This window comes from Podarcis pityusensis (assembly GCF_964106645.2).
Source record: "Podarcis pityusensis genome assembly, chromosome: 2".
Classification (NCBI taxonomy): Eukaryota; Metazoa; Chordata; class Lepidosauria; order Squamata; family Lacertidae; genus Podarcis; species Podarcis pityusensis.
The window spans coordinates 9,227,649-9,246,676 of NC_138029.1; the positions used below are offsets into that span (position 1 = coordinate 9,227,649).

Genomic DNA, 19,028 nt, shown 5'->3' on the forward strand with positions numbered 1-19,028 from the left:
GAAATAATGGCAGTGGTCAGGAATAATTAAACCTGAATAGCATAACTATTTCCTAACCAGATCAGGTTTTAAGTTCCATGTAGCTTTCCTGGCTAATAGCTGCTGTTGGCAAATTTGGGAAGGATAGGTCAAATACATTTTTGAAAACCAGCTGATCTGTTATGGAGAAAGTTAAGGGGGTGGGGTCTGTTCTCAAAGGGTTCTGTGACCCCCCCCAAAAAAACACCAAGAACTGCTCTGCAGAGACTTCTGCAGTACATAAAACATGAGTCATTTGCTCAGGTTTCATACTTATATGAGTCGAAAGCAGCTTATTAACAAAGGAGAGGGGGAATTCTGGGTCAGATTAAGACCCGGTTGAGTCCTCTGCTCACAATTTATATATTATTTATATCATTTATTTCTGTTGGTGTTTCCTGCATCATCTGTGTATGTCACAATCCAGAGTGCAACTTCGCTGTTAGAAATATATCTAGTAGCAGTTTCCTATTAACACAACAAATCAAATGTCAACTGATCCGTGGTCAGTGGAGCAGCCTTCAAATGAGTACTGCTGAGTTGGCAAAATCCTTTCTAGTGCTCTGTGGGCCAACATTACCTGCAGATTAAAGCTTTTGGATAAAACAGATTCAGCTCTGACATGCTATAGAAATGTTATCTTTCCCCCTTTTATTACAAGCTCTCCTTACCAGCTTTAAGGGAAGTGGAAGGTGTAAGTAATTTTGCTTCGCTAAGAAACTTGCAGTTTAAATGTCCTACAATGTTTAAAACAAGCAATATGTTTTTATGTAAACTCTTGAGATGCTATACGGTAAGTTTCAGTCTGTTGGAAACTGTTGGTCATCCTGTCCTTTTGATTCATACCTTTATATAAACAGTTTAAACTATTCTCAAAGTCTTAATGGGATTAGCAGAATTTGTATGTAGAGATTTTTACGGTGTGTATTAGCGTGAAATGGCTTTTAAAAGTCAGTGGACTTCAAAATCAAATTGGTGACACTTTATCAATCTTGCATAGTTTTGGCAAGTTAGATACAAAACATTGTTAGTAAAAACCAGAACAATTGCCTGGATTATTTTTTGTGCCACTTACAGAACTGGCTCCCCCTAACGCGGCCCTCCAGATGTTTTGGGACTACAACTCCCATCATCCCTATCTAACAGGACCAGTGGTCAGGGATGATGGGAACTGTAGCCCCAAAACATCTAGAGGGCCGAGTTTGGGGATGCCTGTTACAGAAGATACCAGTTGCCCTCCATTAAGTGTTACTTTTTAATTTTTATTTATTTATTACATTTGTATATTGCCCTTCATCCTTCGATCTCAGGGTGGTTCACAACATAAAAATACAATACATTTATTTAAGACATGTAAATAATGCACATGTGTCTTTTTCAGTATCATTAAAGTCAGGAAGCCAAAATGAACCCAAAGGCAATCTTTGGACAATCACATCTCTGCTTACTGAGCTGAGATATGGCCAAGCCTTTTGCCTGTTCACAAAGCCCCTTTGTGTGATCCATGAAATTTCTAATCAGCTAGAGTTTCCCGTTTCATCCAGCCTGAGAAACTGTGATTACTAGCTCTGGAGCAAGCCAGCATTTTCAGCCAGTATTTGAAGTTGCTTTAATTCCCTGACTCCTTATGAAGCTGGCAACGATACTTTCCCAATTTGATTAAAATGGGAAATAATAGTATATTGGACTTGCTGTCTAATAGTGGCTTGCCAGAAGAGGCTGCATGTTCATATGAATGCAAGAGATTCATTCATAACTGAGCTTACTAAGCCGAGATGTGATCAGCTGAACCAGGAAATTCACATATCTCAAGATACAACATAGAGCCACCAAGATCCAAACGTATTTTCTAGAAGAAATGCTGACAAGGTTTCAGTCGTTATTGTTGTGGCTCCAGCAGCAAATCACAATGTCAACTTTCACTGAAACTGCACAACTTCCAGTTAGCAGGAACCGCCTGATGCCACGTGGAATTCCTAGTGATGCTGCTTCCATCTAGGCAGTTATATGTACCACGTATGAACATAGTCGCCTTAGAAGTGCACAACTATTCTGCCACATGTAGGCCCCTTTTGACTCCCTACACTACAGCAACTACCTTCAGAAACATATGGGTTGTATCCAGTGCTGCTATTCTACTCATGCAATGGAACTTACCCCATGCACGCCCAAAATACAGCTCTATATTTTTCCAGCACACAGGTGATGCCATGTAAGAAATTAGTAAGATTGTGGGGGAGAGGGTTGTTTAGCTTTTTGTGGCACTATTGGATCTATAACTGGCTGAAATATTACGTCTCGAGACCCCAGTTCAGTTCCATGATTCTAAAAACCCCATGAAACATGTTCTGTCCTGATCTAGCCAGCCTGCCCCCAAAAGAACTTCCTACTTCTTCACTGGAGAGAGCAGAGACACGTGCCCCAAAGAAAATGCATCCCACAGATCTTCCATTGAAATATTTGAGGAAACACAACTCTTCCCCATACCGCTCGCTGAATTGGTGTAATCATCACCCAGGGAAAGGAAAAGCAAAGAGAACCAAAGTATAAGCACCAACTGTTCACTCCTCCAAATTGTTGTCGTCCTTAAACACATCCTCTCTGAATAAACCGAGAAGAAAGGGTCTCTGAGTGTAACTTAGCGAAGGGAAAACGGGGACTACCATTCTGGTGCTGAGACGGGGGCACAGAAGGGTCAATGACATTAAAACAACAAAGGGTTTGGCGTTACCTTAAAGAATTGTAGTGCAGTATGAGCTTTCATGAGCCAATCCCTACGCTGTGAGATTAGCAAAGAGGATAAGTATACTCTAAGGACAAAGAGAAGGGGCTGAGCCGTTCTTTTAATACAAAGTGATGCCAGAAGGCCAAGCGATGGAAGAGAGAGCAGTAGGATTGTAACACGCAGATCCCTCACTTGCACAACATACATTCAGATGCTCAAAGATCCGGTTAGTATGGGTATAATGATGCCCAGCTAACAGTCCCTGGTACAGTGGTACCTCGGGTTAAGTACTTAATTTGGTCCAGAGGTCCGTTCTTAACCTGAAACTGTTCTTAACCTGAAGCACCACTTTAGCTAATGGGGCCTCCCGCTTGTGCCGCCGCCAATCACTTTCTGTTCTCATCCTGAAGCAAAATTCTTAACCTGGGATACTATTTCAGGGTTGGCGGAGTCTGTAACCTGAAGCGTCTGCAACCCAAGGTACTACTGTAATGGGATATGCATCAGTGGTATGAAGAAACACAATGGCTGGCTTTCAACATTGCTTTCTCCAGTCACTACATGCCTCTTCTCAAGTGGTGGTACTTTAATGACGTCTTCAGCGTTGAGGCTCGTGAGACGGAGAGCTTTTGAGAAATCCAACCAGATCTTTTATCAGTAACAACATCCTATTACTCTAAATTTGAGCCACTCCATGTAACGTGATTTCATCCATATAAACTGCACCATATCCCATAAAGCAACTGAAAACCACACCTACCTGCAGCTACTATCCAGAGTGCATCCCCCACACAACTGTATACAGCTAAGATTATGGTGGGCCGCGGGTAGAGCTGTGGTCTAAACCACTGAGCCTAGGGCTTGCCGATCGGAAGGTCGGCGGTTCAAATCCCCGTGACGGGGTGAGCTCCCGTTGCTCGGTCCCAGCTCCTGCCAACCTAGCAGTTTGAAGTGCAAGTAGATAAATAGGTACCACACTGGCGGGAAGGTAAACGGTGTTTCCGTGTGCTGCTCTGGTTTGCCAGAAGTGTCTTAGTCATGCTGGCCACATGACCCAGAAGCCGTCTGTGGACAAACGGTGGCTCCCTCAGCCACTAAAGCGAGATGAGCGCCGCAACTCCAGAGTCATCCGCAACTGGACTTAACGGTCAGGGGTCCCTTTACCTTTACCTAAGATTATGGTATAGTCACATCTGCTCCCAATCTTTTGGGCAAAGACAAACAATTGCCCCAAACAGTTGCATCAGGCATCCTTTTAAAAACTACAATATTTGTTTAGCAAAGTGAGGAAACCACTCTGTAAAGTCGGGTAGTTTCCCAATGAGTCACTTGCTACAGAACACAGCAATAGAAATTCTCTTGTTACCTTCAGCTCTCAGCTATAATCTCTCCAGTATCTCATCAACGCAGATAATTATCGTCCCTACTCATTGGCCTTGGGCTGAAGACTTGCCCCTGCTTAGAAACAACCCCACAACTTATGGAAGCAGCTTACTAGCAATCATAAGCCATGAAACAGAGATACAAACCCTGCAACGAACCCAACAGCCTCCATATGTACTGGAGCAAGTCTGTTTTGCAATCAAACAACATCAGCTCTGTTATCAAGGGTCCATTCTTTTTTTAAAAAAATAATTTTTATTAACCGGCCAATCAAATCAAATTAAATCACATCACATAAATTCCGAATTACAAAGCCGAATTTTAAATTTTGTTGTTGAGGGGACCCATATTTCAGGATCCAAAGGGGGATTCTGATCGTCTTCTTGCTACTGTTTTAATGTCCAAATCAGTCCAAATCAGTCCAAACAGAGTTCATAATTCTATCCAGTCTTATCTTGCTGTTTCCACATCACATCTTGTTCATATATTTTCTTTTTTCTTTATGATCTCTTCTGATAGTCTCCTTAAGCCGATAAACACCAATAATAATCCTGTGTGAATTTTTCCGTTCTTCCAATCCTCAAATCGAGATGGTTTCCATATATCATCGCCTTCATAGATAACATCACTCTTTCCATCATTAATTACAGAACTGTCGTTCTTAAGTCCCTCTGAGGAGTTTCACCCACAATATAAAAACAGCTCTATTTCTCTATTTCTCCTCCCAGACTTAAGTCCTCCGACAGAACTTCCCAATATGGCGACGGCATTTTTAACTGCATCGTTTCCTGCTTGGCAGGGGGTTGGACTCGATGGCCCTTGTGGTCTCTTCCAACTCTATGATTCTATGATTCATTCCAAAGCCCTTATACATTCCACGCTCTTCTTAAAACATGCTTTGGTTCGAAAGTTTATCTCCACACAGCCTTAAATCCACAGCTTAAGTCCTTAAAACGACATTTCTGACTTGTGAGGGGAGGGGATTCTTGTTTAATCACATAAGGAAAGAAAGGAAAGTTTTTTTCCCCCTCCCCCATCAGTCATCAGTCCCTTTACCATACCGAGTCTTGGCGTATCTTCTCATAATCTATACTTCTTGGGTCCATTCATCGACATATCTTCTAAGGTGAACTAATGGCATCACCTGCCATAAATATAGGCCAAACAAGTCAGTTTCTGCTCAAGAGAATAAATGGATGCTAATCAGACTCTGAAACCAATATGGAGGTGTGGGGGTGTCAGTCTTATCCCTCAGAGCATTCTGTAGCAGATCGGAAAGGTCGTCATACTCCGGATATACTCCATTCTGGGCGGCTCCCAACAGAATATTAAAACCACGATAAAACATCAAACATCAAAAACTTCCCTAAACAGGGTTGCCTTCAGATATCTTCTGAAAGTCAGATAGTTGTTTATTTCTTTGACATCTGATGGGAGGGCGTTCCACAGGGTGGGCGCCACTACCAAGAAGGCCCTCTGCCTAAATAAATTGTAACAGAGATTGGAACTCTTTAAGTGTGCATTTACACGTTAAATCTTGCCATCCCTGATCTTCACCTGGGGTCACTGATCCAGAGTGCTGTGATCGGGTCTTTTGTTCATTTGACTGGATCTTGAATTAACTTCATGCACTATTCCTTTGTGATCTGCACAGTTGTGTGACATACCCAACTGCTGCCTCTTGCTTTGCTCGACTTTTTGGCTTCACTTAGTAAACCACTTCCCCACTCCCTTCTGTATTCTGTATTCAGGGAATATATATATACCTACCCACTCAGGCGCTCGCACATCTGGTGAGCTGTGACCTACTTGCAACACAATAGATCTGTTAGCTTTTAACAAGCCTTGACAGTGCTAATGGTGGTGGTGGTTCTCTCAATCATGGCTACACTTCTGAAATTTTGGTTTAATTTATTTAAGGAAGGGCTCCTGGGAACGGGTTCGCTGGTGAGCTGGCCTCCTGAAATAATGAAGTGTGGGGAAAGGAGCTGCCATGTGGTAGGGGAACTAGGTGCATCCAGATGTTTTGACTGCTAAATCCCTTCGGCTCCAACTAGCAGGTTCCCCACCCACAAGCCAGCAACTTTCCTAACAAATGGCTGCAGCTCTTTAGAGTGTGGACTCCCACTTGGAAAACCTTGGGAGATCTGATTGTACCTGATTTCAACTACGTTTTCATTTCTCCTAGACAGCAGTCCTAACTGCCACCTCCTTTTCTTCCTTCTCTAGTATCACCTGGGACTCACTGGTCATCCAGAACTCTTCCTCCTCAACAACATTGACGCCGACCAAGCCTCAATTAGATGAATCCCCTCCGAACTAGTAAGGGTGTGACTTTAAAGACAAAGAACATAGAGCCCTCCTATGCTGCCCTAAGCCAAGTTTGATTGGTTCTGATATGTTACTGCAAACATCCAATAATTTGCAACTTCGAGAGAGAGAGAAGCACAAGGGGAAAGGAATTACTGTATGCTATTAAGGATCGTCTGGTACACTGGAAAATAGACTTCTTTAGAAGCTGTGCCTAAGGTCACCTAGAAAAGTTACAAAAGGACTGACAGAGAGCTTGGGTTAAATCATTGTGAAGCTGAGATTGTATGTAATAGTGATGGGCAGGCACATATCTTGAAATTTGGGCCGCCACCGAACATCTTCAAAATACTGGGGGTGTGGGTACTAAAATTTGAAAAGCAATTAGCGGGAGGTGGGTGCTGAACTCTTCATTCAACCGCTGGCCTCCCTCTCTACCCAGCTACCTCTCCCCGTACCCCCAGCGTTTTACTCCTAGTTGGATCTCTTTTCTGGTCTCAAATTGGGAGAAATGTGCCAGGGGCAAACTTGTTTATTTGGAGGCAAGGTCTAGCAATAGCAGACGGAGAGTTCCATACCCCTGTCTTGTCTGTCATTTTCACTTTTGAAAGCCCTTTACTTGCTTTACAGGTATTTGACACTGACCCATACTTGACACACATAACTACAGTAAAGGTACTGGTGATTTGATTTCCGCTTGATGCAGATCACTCTTTCCTGCCTAAGGGAGAAATGATCACACACCACACCCCTCAATTTCTGGAAAACTGACAAGCGTCTTTTCTGAAAGTTGAGATATATCCTTCTTGCCATTTCATCCTCACTACTATCCTGTTATCAAGGAGTCCAAATGGAATCCAGCAGGTTCACTATTCCAGATGGAGAATTTGGGTTTTTGTTTGACACAGAGTGCACCCAGCCTGGCTATACCCATGGTCCTTCTTGCTATCAGATTAGGAAACTAACATAATTGAATTTTCCTCGTGGCTGAGGAAACTTGTTCTATGCGCAGAGCTGCAATTGCAAGACTAAGTCCATGAGATTCAAGTATAACAGCTTTCTTTTCTTTTTTCGAGAAGCAAAAGTACTCTAGCCTGAAACTCCTGCTTCTTCTGCTGACCCTATTAATATTTTTATATATTTTTTACAGCACCATCATCGTACAGGGTGCCATACAGCGTAACAAGAGACCCTTCCTTTCCTTTTGACTACTGCTCAATTTGGTACAGAGTTGTTAAAATGACATGGCTGGCAAAATCTCACATCAGCTGACTCCTTTAACTCACACTGCACATACTTTGTGCTTAATATGTCACGTCTGATTTATTAGGTAAAACTTGAAATAACAGTTTCATAAAGAGTTGCAGCTTGCGTCATTTACTCTGCTGCTGGTAAATGTGTGTTTTCAATTTACAGCAAAGTAAGGGTCCTTTTTTCCTGTATTAGTGTGACATTTTACCCAGTTAATTTAACAACACATTCAGTCGCAGCTTACATTGTAATCCAAAGCCAATATAGAAGTGATGCAAATTTAGTTTAGGCCTTGCAGTGCTCTGTCAAGGTTTCAGCCAATCCTCGATATTTGAGTAGAGTTGTTCATTGTATGAACAGAAAATGGTACCTACCTGTTGCTTAAGTTTTATCCCTGAAACTTTCCCCAAGTTTCTAGCCCTCGTGCTCACAGAAACAGACACATATGGCCATGTACATGCAGTATCTGCAGAAAATGCCAGTATTTAATCAGATTTGCAGCTGTTCTAGTTTGCAAAGTTGGCCACATATATTAGTTGTCTGAATGTTCTCTGTGATGCGAGACAACTTGGTACTGCCATTGCACTTGAAACAGTACAGACACCATCATACTAATATCTCCTTTGCTCTACAAATTGCATTTCTTCATTGCATAAGGAGAGTCACCCATTCTGTAACTTACTGCGGACAGCCTAAGGCTTGAGTTCTGTGCACAATCAACTTGCTAGTAAGCTGCATTCAACTCAAGCGGGGCTTGATTCTGAGTAAGCATGCATAGAATCAGGTGTTGCTTTGCTTCCTACCTTAAATTGGATGATTTGTGTGCATCAAAAAACATGCCACATTCACACGCACAAACTTGGGCACAAGAAGTGTGTCCCGCTGAACTTGGCCAAAATAGATATGTTTGAACCAAACATGGTGAGAAGGCTTCCAGGGCAGCCCCTCTGTTCTAAAAATGTCACATGTATCTTCCACTCAGGATGCACTAAAGATCTGCAGTTGTGTTACAAGACAAGGCCAGTTTCTGCTGAATGGTATATATGCAATCTGTGCTCTGTTACAAAACCCATTCAGGTTTCAAGACAAGCCCTGCTGGGTCAGGTCAAAGGCCCATCTAGTTCATCACCCTATTCTCAGCCAGGTGCCTATGGGAAGCCACAAGTAGGACTTGAGTACAACAGTACTCTCACTACTTGTGATTCCTAAGCAAGAGGAATTCAGAAGTATATTTGGTATTCTTGTTTTATATTTGGCACTAATTTATATTAAATGTACTGATCATTATTTGTTTCAACAGAGGTCCAGGTTTTCAAATAAATATGTCAACTATACACTGCCTTTCTGGTTTCTAATCTTGTTATCTGATGTCATCAGTCTTTCTTTGTCTTCTGACTTAGAACGCAAGGAGACACTGCTGCAGGAATCATTACAGCGGGGGGAAGTAGAAGTAAAATAATTCTGTTGAGGCTGCTTAAGGAATGTTGCTACTTTGGAAGGAAAAAAAAATGAGCAAGGCCTAATTTATACAAAATGCTATCGTTGGCAATATGGAAAAACCACTGAGCCCAAATAGGTGACCATTTTATCACACTTCCTGCTACACATTTTGCCACACCTTATCACCTGATGAGCAGTAGAATCCCTCTTATCACTTGGCAAGATGATTCAGATGATCAAACCTCTCCGAGTGAAAGAACTCATTCCAGGGTAATTGGGGTGGTCTGAATGAGCTCAGCTTGCATTTAACTGCACTGAGGTTGTTTGGGTTTGCCATCACATGTGCATTTGACAAGAAGCTATGGATGATCCCAGCTGCCTGAAATGTGTATGTGTGTGATAACGTTTGCCAACAAATATTTGCCACATTTATGCTTCACGTGTTCATGTGAATATCCTAAAAATGTGTGGCAGGCTTTATTCTGGTGTTGTTGCTTTTGTGGGTGCACTGGCATGGATGTTGGAAGGCCTCTCAACTCAATGGCAAAGCCGCATGCATGGTGTACGTGAAATCGCAAGCCCGGTTCCAGACATTATCAAAAAGAACTCAGGTAGGAGGGAGCCCACTGGAGGGAGCCTTAGAGAGCAGCTGCCAGAGTAGAGGCTGGGAAGACAAACCAGCGGTCTGACTCTGTATCACGCAGCTTCCTATGCCCAGACATTAGCCACGTTAAGACTCCCCTAGGGGGCTTAGCTGCTGGTGTTTCTAAAAACTGGACACAACTCTGAAACCTGAGAGTGAATGTTCAACTCAAACCAGGAAAAAGCTGCAAAATTGACGCAGATCTGGATGCCCAATGCAGACCTTGCCTTCAGCATATAGAAGCTGCTTTAATAAATGGGGAGGGTGGCAGTGGGAATCCTGGCGGCATACTTGGAATACATTCTAAAAACACTTATACATACAAGTTTTTATAAAATAATACTGAATCAAATGCTTTGCTCTTCCTCTTTGCTTTGATGATGATGATCATTTGTTCGGTCCACTGGTGCCCGAACGTTTCATGTAATCTGTATACATGGAATATAAAACTCCTAACAAAAGAAAGCAGATATATTAGTTAGCAATGGCTGCTTCAATATCATCCAGCAACTGCTGTATTGAACAGAAATAAGGTCACGTTTGCTGTCTTAGCACAGGTAAATGGATCTGTTGCCTGGTGATGACTCAAGAACAAAAGCTTAGGGCTTTGAATCAAAAACTACAGGGCTGCCTGTTTACTCACTACAGCCTGCTGGGGAACGTTTTTGGCCCCATGAGCCAGATCTTTACTCACCCCATCGGCCAATGTTGACAGGCGAGTGGGCCGACCCATCTGTCAATCATCTGACACCATGATGGCAATCAGGTGATTAACAGATGGGTGGCTGTGCCCAACTGCGGCGAGGGGGAAGAGTTCTGCTTTCCTAGCACATTCCCTGCAGGAAACACACTAGAAAAGCAGCACCCAGCAGGATTTGACCTCAGCTACAAGCTGATTGACAGGTGGGTGTGGTGGGGAACCTCTGACTCTTGGCTTGGTGTGGGTTTTTTTGGGGGGGGGGAGAGAGAGATGGCCTCAGAAGCTAAACTGGACAGCGGGGAGATTACTTAACAAAACGGCACTGATCACAACAACATGTTCTCTTACCTACTGTTATTGCACCTACAACAAAGCTTTGGGCTGCAACTCTCATGTGGATGAGGTGGACTGACATTTTTTGGCTTCCTCTGTGTTTCAGCTTGTAAAGCCCATAGCCTACTACAGCAAAGCAGCCTGCCAGACCTGGATATTAAAGAGAGGGGTGTAGTTCAGCACTGAGCACCAACATTGCCTTGCTGGATCAGGTTAAGGCTCCATGTAATTCAACATTCTCTTCCTAACAGAGACCAGCCAGATGCCTTTGGGGAGGATACAAGCAGGACATGAAGCCAACAGCCCCGCCCATTGTCTCAACAATTCCTATTCATGCAGGAATCTCTCCCTTAAAGGCATCTAAAGCAGTGGTTGTCACCCTATTGGGTTTTAATACTTTTTTTAAAAAAATGATGATGATGCAATGGACCGACTCAAGGAGCCAAAAGAGGATGTATACCCTTCCTACTTTGTCAGTTGAAATCACACACGCATAGTCATTTTGCAAGGCCCGTTTGCTTTCCTGGGTTCCTCCCTGATGAACTGGTAGAGTGCTCAACCCACTGCTGGGTTCATGTCCCTGTAAGCTAAGTGAGTTAGTCACTAGTTCTCATCCTACCCAGCTTGAAAGGTTGTGAATATGAAGCCCATGTATGCCACCCTCAGCTCCTTGGACCAAGAATTGGGTGCAGATGTGGTAAACAAACCATGTTGTGTAAACATTTTAAAAACAGACCCCCTTCTGAATCAAAATGTTGTTTAAAGCAATGATTGGTAAGTGACAGCTCATTTTGTTCCAACAGGATGTTTCATTTTCTGGGGTGAAGGCTAGGATTTCGATTCCCAGGTCCATTCACTGTAACCATAACAACTCTCCCTGAATCCAAAATAATAATAAAAAATATTGCTCTAAAGTGACATCCAGATGTGTTAAGCTTTATCTCCTGAACAGTTTGGTTTTGGGAGATTTGTCAGGTGATGTAATTTTTCTTTTTGTTTCTTAGTGTTTGATGCGTAAATTCAATATAATGACATTTCTTTTTTATCTTTTAACTGCAAACCTGGTCTGCGGGAGGCAAGCACTGTCCTTGCAGCCAGCTTAATTGGCAACAGTGCATACAAATTAGCCTGTGTTCGTGGGCATTGCATGTACAAATCACTTTAAATTCTGGAAAGGCACCTGGTCTGATGCAGTTCAGCTGGAGCTGATAAATGGGAAGGAAGACTAATGAAGGTTGATGGGTGAAACTGTGACAGTTTGCAAGGCTTATGCTTCCCTCTCTCAATGTGGGCACATTTTTTAAAGGAAATCCTACTAGCAAAAAAAGAAATGTCATTCACTTGTCTGTTTAAAATACAGACTTTTTAAAAAGGATGGTATTAAGTCTATGGCACGGAATATGGAGCCACAATGTGTTTCCTGCCTGTTTCTTATACCAGGAGCATCCAACTTCTATATTCTTGAAGACCACTCAGTTCTCCAGTTTCCAATCTGAGGTGTGCCACCTTATGGATGGTCACCAAGGCAGCAGAGAGCTATATAAATATGACTCTGAACACACACTGCCTCACACACAAGCCTGGACATTCCTATGGCATTCTACCTGCACCACTCTGTTCTTGAAAATGAACTCTTCTTCTGCTCCAGCAAAGCAGACTAATCTGTACATAACATACAGCAAAACTAGAAGAAAACCATTTATGCAAAAACAGAGGGGGGTATCCCACATTTACATCAAACTGCAAAAAGCAGTAATATAATAAAAAACAATGCAGCAAAACAGAGCAAGAGTTAGCAACTGAACAGATATAGGAAACAGATATAGCAGATGGAATTTAGTCACGGACTGGAGTGACTCTCTCCATATCCCTCTTAGCTATATCGTTATTATTGGCACAATAGCATCTGAAGCCATAACCCAGAGACTGACCACCACCACCAATTTATTGAGTTCTCAGAGTTATAAAAGGTAAAGGTAAAGGGACCCTTGACCGTTAAGTCCAGTCGTGGACGACTCTGGGGTTGCTGCGCTCATCTCACTTTACTGGCCGAGGGAGCCGGTGTTTGTCCACAGACAGTTTCCGGGTCATGTGGCCAGCATGACTAAGCCGCTTCTGGCAAACCAGAGCAGCACACGGAAACACCGTTTATCTTCCTGCCGGAGCGGTTATATCCCACCCTTATTCTAAAGAGCTGCAGATGGCATACATTAGGGTGTATATACCCTTACAACGGGACGCGGATGGCACTGTGGGTTAAACCACAGAGCCTGGGACTTGCCGATCAGAAGGTCGGTGGTTCGAATCCCCATGATGGGGTGAGCTCCCGTTGCTTGGTCCCTGCTCCTGCCAACCTAGCAGTTTGAAAGCACGTCAAAGTGCAAGTAGATAAATAGGTACCTCTCCGGTGCGAAGGTAAACAGCATTTCTGTGCGCTGCTCTGGTTCGCCAGAAGCGGCTTAGTCATGCTGGCCACATGACCTGAAAGCTGTACGCCGGCTCCCTCGGCCAATAAAGCGAGATGAGCGCCGCAACCCCAGAGTCGGCCATGACTGGACCTAATGGTCAGGGGTCCCTTTACCTTTACCCTCACAACAAGGCTGCAAGGTAAATTATGCTGAGTTTGTGTGTGACTGATCACCCAGGGAGACAGACTGCTGAGTGGGGATTCAAACTCTGACGGGTCTCTCCGCAGCAAGTCCAAACACTCTACCCACTGTACCATGAAAGTGCTGAAGGGTTCAACTCACCTATGGGAACAAAGGGGGCATCTCTGGATTTCCTTGCTAGTTTTGATGCTTGGCTGTCATCTTCAGCTGGCGACCAGGACTCATCAGGAGACATTTCTCACGTCTGAATAGAAAAATAAGTGCAGGGAAATAGAACATTTCTTGGGAAAGCATTACTGATTAGAGATGTTCTGGTTATGGCAGCTGAAAGGAAGCACACTGAAGGACTGGCTGTGGTGCATTTTATTTCAAATAAAACTTTTTTTATACTCTAGTAGTATTTCATTCCGTAGGCCAACCAAGCTCCTTCTCTCCATGCTCCCTGACCTGTGCTGGCTCCCTGGTGCTATTTTATTACTGAACGGTTCTTAGACAATGAACCTATATGTGAGCGGTGTGTTTTTGAGTTACCATGCAGGATGAGGCCTTAGGAGGTCACATGAGGTCATATGGCCCATTCATTCATGCTATCTGTTGAGGATTGGTTCTTAATGATTCGGGGACCTGGCTTATATGGTCAAACCCACCAATATTGTAAGAACTAAAGAGGTTCAACAATAACATGATTTATTCATGCAGAAATTGAGCTTGTACATCCAGTACTGGAATGATAAGGTACAGGATGAAAGTTAGCCACGTGTTCATTTAGTAATAATCTGATAATAAACCCTTTTATTATTTCCCCCCTTTTCCTCTTTTCTTCTGTGCCTCTCTTATATGGGTGAACTAAATAACCTGTGAGTTACTTTTTTATGTAGGTCTTATTGGATGTATGTTTCTGCAGAATAACTCTGCAACCTGTACAACACTGATGGTTAAATATTGGTACCATTTTGTGGAACATTTGGAGTGTTGTAGGGAAAAAATTCTCATCAACAGCAGTATGTTTTAAAGAGAAAGGGGAAAAAAGGGAAAAAAGGAAAGGAAAAGGGAGAAAAAAATTTCTTTCTGCAATATGGGTGTAAATTCTTTGTAAATTTTTGTGTATATGTGTGTAATTTAACCTAATAAAGATTATTAAAAAACAAAAAAAAACAGTATATGTTTTTTCCATCAGCAGCCATTTTTCCTATCTCCAAACTGGCTCTTATTTTTCTTAAAAACGAAAGCCAGTTGATCTATAGCACAATGCATAATATTTTAGCAGTGTCATAAACAATGACTGTAGTTTAGCTGTTCTTTTTATTACATGTTTATGCTATGCTTCTCCCAAGTAGCTCAGGGTAGCTCCCCCACCCGCATTATTCTCAAAATCATCTTATGAAGTAGATCAGGCTAAGAGAGAGTTCCTGGACAATGGTCACCCAGTTAGCCTTATCACTCAGCCGGGATTATGAATCTGCTCTTAGTCTCTGAACACAACACTCCTCTGACTTTCTTAATCCACTAGCTAATAGTTTCATATACATGGTATAGTGTTATATGCAACCCTCTGCATAACCATACAAAGGCATAGAATACAATTTTCATTTCAAGTAGATGCCTAATCTCAGTGTAAAGGCTACCCAACATAATTGATCTACAAATAGCAGCTTTGCTAATTAAACAACCCTTACTATGATCCTTGGTTCTCAAGAGTGAAGTCATATAACTTTAGTTCTTTGCTCTTGCTTTTCTGCAAGATTCAAGAGCAACTGAATCTCAGAAACCTTTTCCCGCCTGCTAAAATCCCACAATCTTTTAGCTTCCATAATCTAAACAGAGCACACTGGGTTCCTTAAAAATTTGTTTCATTTTTCCAAATTAAATCCTATTGCCCTTCTCTGAAGTTGTTTGCAGTCTTTCGGTCTCATCCAAAATCTGGAGAGAGTATATATAAAATGTATTTCATACCTACATGAAGATAAAATACTTCAGTAGTGAAGCCTTCATATCATTTTAAAAATGAATCCATTGTGCAAACAGGATCCAGTTAAACTGGGTGCTCTATGAGGACCTCCCATATTTTTAACTAATGCCAATAGTTTTACCTGAGATACAGCCATCTATCTTGATTTTTGTTAGAAATACGGAAAATAAGCAATAATTCAAGTTGTTGAGTTACCTTTGCTGCTGATGCATTAACTGTCCATCTACTCTGTGATCTCAAAAAGAAAGAGGATCTTTCTATGGCAGGCTGAGGCTGCTGTCGGTAATGAGAGACAAATACAATTATAGATCGTTTGAAGGCAACATCTGGTAAAACTCTGTTCTAATACAGTTCTTCTCCCAGGTTCTGTAAGCTTTGTTATCATAATTGTTCCTGGAAGCAGGCACAAGGGCAGAAAATATCTACTGTCATTGGTTTAATGAGTAGAAGTTCTCTTTATGCATGAAGTAGGCCATAACATTTCATCAAATCATTTCTGGGTATAATTCTACTATGGGGGGAAACATCAGTAGTTTCTAAGATTCCCAAGAGCCTGCGTTATATTGGAACTGTTTCCAACTGAAGCAACATGGAAGCCTTTAAAGACTACATAGTCTTTTTATTATTCCCCAAGCGAACTGTTCTTTGCTAAATCAATGATATTTGTAATTTAAAAACAACTGTCGAAACACCTGGAATTGGGGTAGTGATGTATTTTATCAACTTTTACTGCATACTACGGAAATTTCCCCTAATTTCACATGCTTAACACTCTGCCTGTAAAGATTACAATTATAAAATGCCACCTTCTTTCTTACTTTGTTGACTGTACAGCATGCTGTTACTTTTATAGATCCTACAATCTGATCAGCAAACAAGATCCAGTGTATGTGAGCGCTTTACAGTTACCGTCTTCTATATTGTAAGACCAGCATATCTAGTTAATATTCACACAGGACAAGCTTGTGATTATTGAGGAACAGACATTCCGAATCAGTAGATTACTTTGGGTAAACGATTATGCAAACATAACAATATTAATCTCAGAACATCCACTTGCCCAAATCATCACTTTTATTCCTTTTGAGTAAGCATGCATAGGATCTGCCTGTCTCAGCTGAGAAAAAAAGCCTGTGTTTACACTCCATTTCTGCCTGGTGTAGGTGTCCACACAGTACAGTGGTACCTCGGGTTAAGAACTTAATTTGTTCCGGAGGTCCGTTCTTAACCTGAAACTGTTTTTAACCTGAAGCACCACTTTAGCTAATGGGGCCTCCTGCTGCTGCTGCGCAATTTCTGTTCTCATCCTGAAGCAAAGTTCTTAACCTGAGGTACTATTTCTGGGTTAGCGGAGTCTGTAACCTGAAGCGATTGTAACCTGAAGCGTCTGTAACCCGAGGTACCACTGTAATTAGAATGAAGAACAAGTTCCACCAATTCTTTGTTTTATCAATATGTCAAATGTAAATACAGTAGCTCCCATTTTTGACACCAGGTCCTACAAGTAATTTCTTCTTTAGTTTATTACATTCCTGTTTCTATTTTATGCACAAATGAGTAGTGTATTCTTGAATCCACATCTCAGCATCTCCATATAGCAACTTCTGCCGACCAGAAAACCTGGCGCACTGTGGCATGGGCGGCAAGTACAACCAGAGCATCATCCCCTTGCATAATGATGCAGTATAGAACAGACCTCCTGTCGAAGTCAGTATTTTGGCAGGTGCTGAAATTTCCTGAGTCCAACTGTTAAAAGACACTGAATCCTGCCCACAACTGCACTTGCACCAGCAGGTGAGGGATACAAGAGGGCTCTCTGGCTTTCAGGGATCAAGTGTGTTACATTCATTTTACAGCAGTTTCCGTATGGTTGCTACCCATCTCAACCAAGCAAAAACATTCCTCTTCTCCCAGGTCTTTGGCTAATTAAACTACCTATGGCCTTTTAAACACTCAGGAAGGGTGCTGTGTTTTTGTTGGTTACTATGTTACGTATTTTTGTGTTTTTATATTGTAAACCGCCCTGTGATCTTTGGATGAAGGGCAGTTAGAAATATAATAATAATAATAATAATAATAATAATAATAATGGCAGAGTGCATACTTTGCATGCAAAAAGCCCCTCCTTCAGCCCTCATCATCTCCTGACCTATCTGAACCACACACCCCCATTCAGCATAGAAAATACTGAACTAGGACTCATGGTCTGACTTTATATAAAGCAGATTTCTAAGCCCTATAGGGGCATACTGCCCAATATACTATCTCGTGTTTTTATTTTATTCTTTATTATAAAATGGAAGATTGCATAATTGCACTTAAAGAAAACCAGGTCATGTAATCTGGTACAGTAGTTCTAGCCACATAATCTCCATACATTGGAGGCGACGGGGGAGAATGTCTCTGTGCATGTTCAGAGACGCCCTATTGTCAAATCAATTGCCTCAGAGCCCTGACGGTGTAAACGATCTCTGAGGCTAAATCCTTAAAAGAGCGATTTTTTCCAACTTAAAAGCATCAAGTGAGCTAATGATGGTATTGCAACGGGAATTGTATATTGGGCATATTTGCGTCGTAGCTGGGAAGCTCTAGATAGAAGTTGCCCTCAGCAATGGCGTGTTTCTGTTGCTTGTTTTCTTAAATGTTTTTTAATGATGCTGATATTATTATTTTTTTAGAATTGTTACCACACATCATTATTATATCATTATTTCCTAGCAACCTGGGGAAATAATAAAAAATAATGATAATGATAATAATCTGAGCTCGTCATCCTTCTTTCGCCCTCCTCCTCCTCCCCCCACGTCTTCCCTCCTCAGAAAGCAAAAAACAAATCCCGCCCAATTCTCCGCCTAGGTCTGCGCGTGCGTGTGAGAGAGAGCGCGAGAGTACGACGGCCTGGCACACCCCTCGGTTTCCCATCATCCTCTGCAGCTCAGGCCGACCTGCCGAGAGGAGAAACCAAGTTGCGCTGGGACGGAGCAGAGTGCAGGGCCGCGATAGAGCCGCGGGCGTTACGACCTTGCTCCCTCTCTCCCGCACCCCCCGCTCGTGACGTCACGCCCAAGCCACCAATCGGGAAAGGGGGTTTGCTGCGTGGGTGGCTTCGGGCGGCGGTTAAAGCCGCGAGAGAGGAAAGGCCCGGATGTTCTTGTGTGAGGGCTCAAGCCCCGCCTACCGCCCGTCAAAGGCGGGAAAGGCGTCCGCCTGAAAAGTGTTCCCTCAGGAGTGAGTCGTTGGGGTTTTGCTGCCTCGTAGAGGAGCCTGGGGTGGCGGCTGCGATTTGGCATGCTAGAACGAGGTATATAAATATTTTTGTAAACAAAGAACAACGTCAAAACAACTCGGGGGGGGGGGGATGGGAACCCTATTAGGCTGCTGGAGGCAAAGTTTTCTGCATTCCTCATTTTTCTGACAGGCAGAAGTTCAGCAGGTGGAGAGGATGTGAGTCCTTGTTGGATTTCTCTGACGTGTGTACAGCAGCCAGGGAGGATAATTTAGATCAGAGGAATTGGTTGGAGAGATTTAAACCCTTCCCATAATTCTGCAACTCCAACCAAATTTGGGCCATGCCGCTGCCACACAGAAGATTTTAAGTAATAATAATAATAATAATAATAATAATAATAATTTATTATTTATACCCC

General features: G+C 42.5%; 2 protein-coding genes across 10 annotated transcripts in view; one reads left to right on the plus strand and one right to left on the minus strand.

The window, feature by feature from the left end:
* Positions 1 to 9,021, plus strand: part of SLC11A2 (solute carrier family 11 member 2) — a 67,766-nt gene extending 58,745 nt beyond the window's left edge. For all 5 annotated transcript variants that reach the window (XM_080994632.1, XM_080994633.1, XM_080994635.1 and 2 more), the window contains one exon: positions 6,356 to 9,021. In XM_080994632.1, coding sequence (XP_080850758.1) covers positions 6,356 to 6,433 — 78 coding nt within the window. In that variant the 3' untranslated portion in view covers positions 6,434 to 9,021. The remainder of the gene's footprint in view (positions 1 to 6,355) is intronic.
* A 972-nt stretch (positions 9,022 to 9,993) lies between these two features.
* HIGD1C (HIG1 hypoxia inducible domain family member 1C) lies at positions 9,994 to 18,441 on the minus strand. 5 transcript variants are annotated; one of them, XM_080995134.1, is made up of 6 exons: positions 18,327 to 18,428; positions 16,200 to 16,318; positions 15,577 to 15,657; positions 13,554 to 13,656; positions 10,819 to 10,953; positions 9,994 to 10,222 (listed from the first exon to the last, which is right to left on the minus strand). In XM_080995134.1, exons 4-6 carry the CDS (start codon positions 13,645 to 13,647, stop codon positions 10,158 to 10,160), a joined length of 294 nt encoding a protein of 97 aa, XP_080851260.1. In that variant the 5' UTR covers positions 13,648 to 13,656; positions 15,577 to 15,657; positions 16,200 to 16,318; positions 18,327 to 18,428; the 3' UTR covers positions 9,994 to 10,157. The 5 variants fall into 5 exon arrangements, with proteins under 5 accessions (XP_080851260.1, XP_080851258.1, XP_080851259.1 ...); XM_080995132.1 differs by lacking the exon at positions 16,200 to 16,318 and having other exon boundaries at positions 18,327 to 18,441; XM_080995133.1 differs by lacking the exon at positions 16,200 to 16,318 and having other exon boundaries at positions 15,577 to 15,654; positions 18,327 to 18,343.
* Between the last annotated feature and the right edge of the window lie 587 nt (positions 18,442 to 19,028).

Coding starts and splice junctions, on each gene's coding strand:
- HIGD1C (XM_080995132.1), bottom strand. CDS start 13,647: ATGTCTCCTGATGAGTCCTGGTCGCCAGCTGAAGATGACAGCCAAGCA. Junction 10,954..13,553: donor TGCCCCCTTTGTTCCCATAG/GTGAGTTGAACC, acceptor TTTAATATCCAG/GTCTGGCAGGCTGCTTTGCT. Junction 10,223..10,818: donor TGTAGGTGCAATAACAGTAG/GTAAGAGAACAT, acceptor TTCTTTTGTTAG/GAGTTTTATATTCCATGTAT.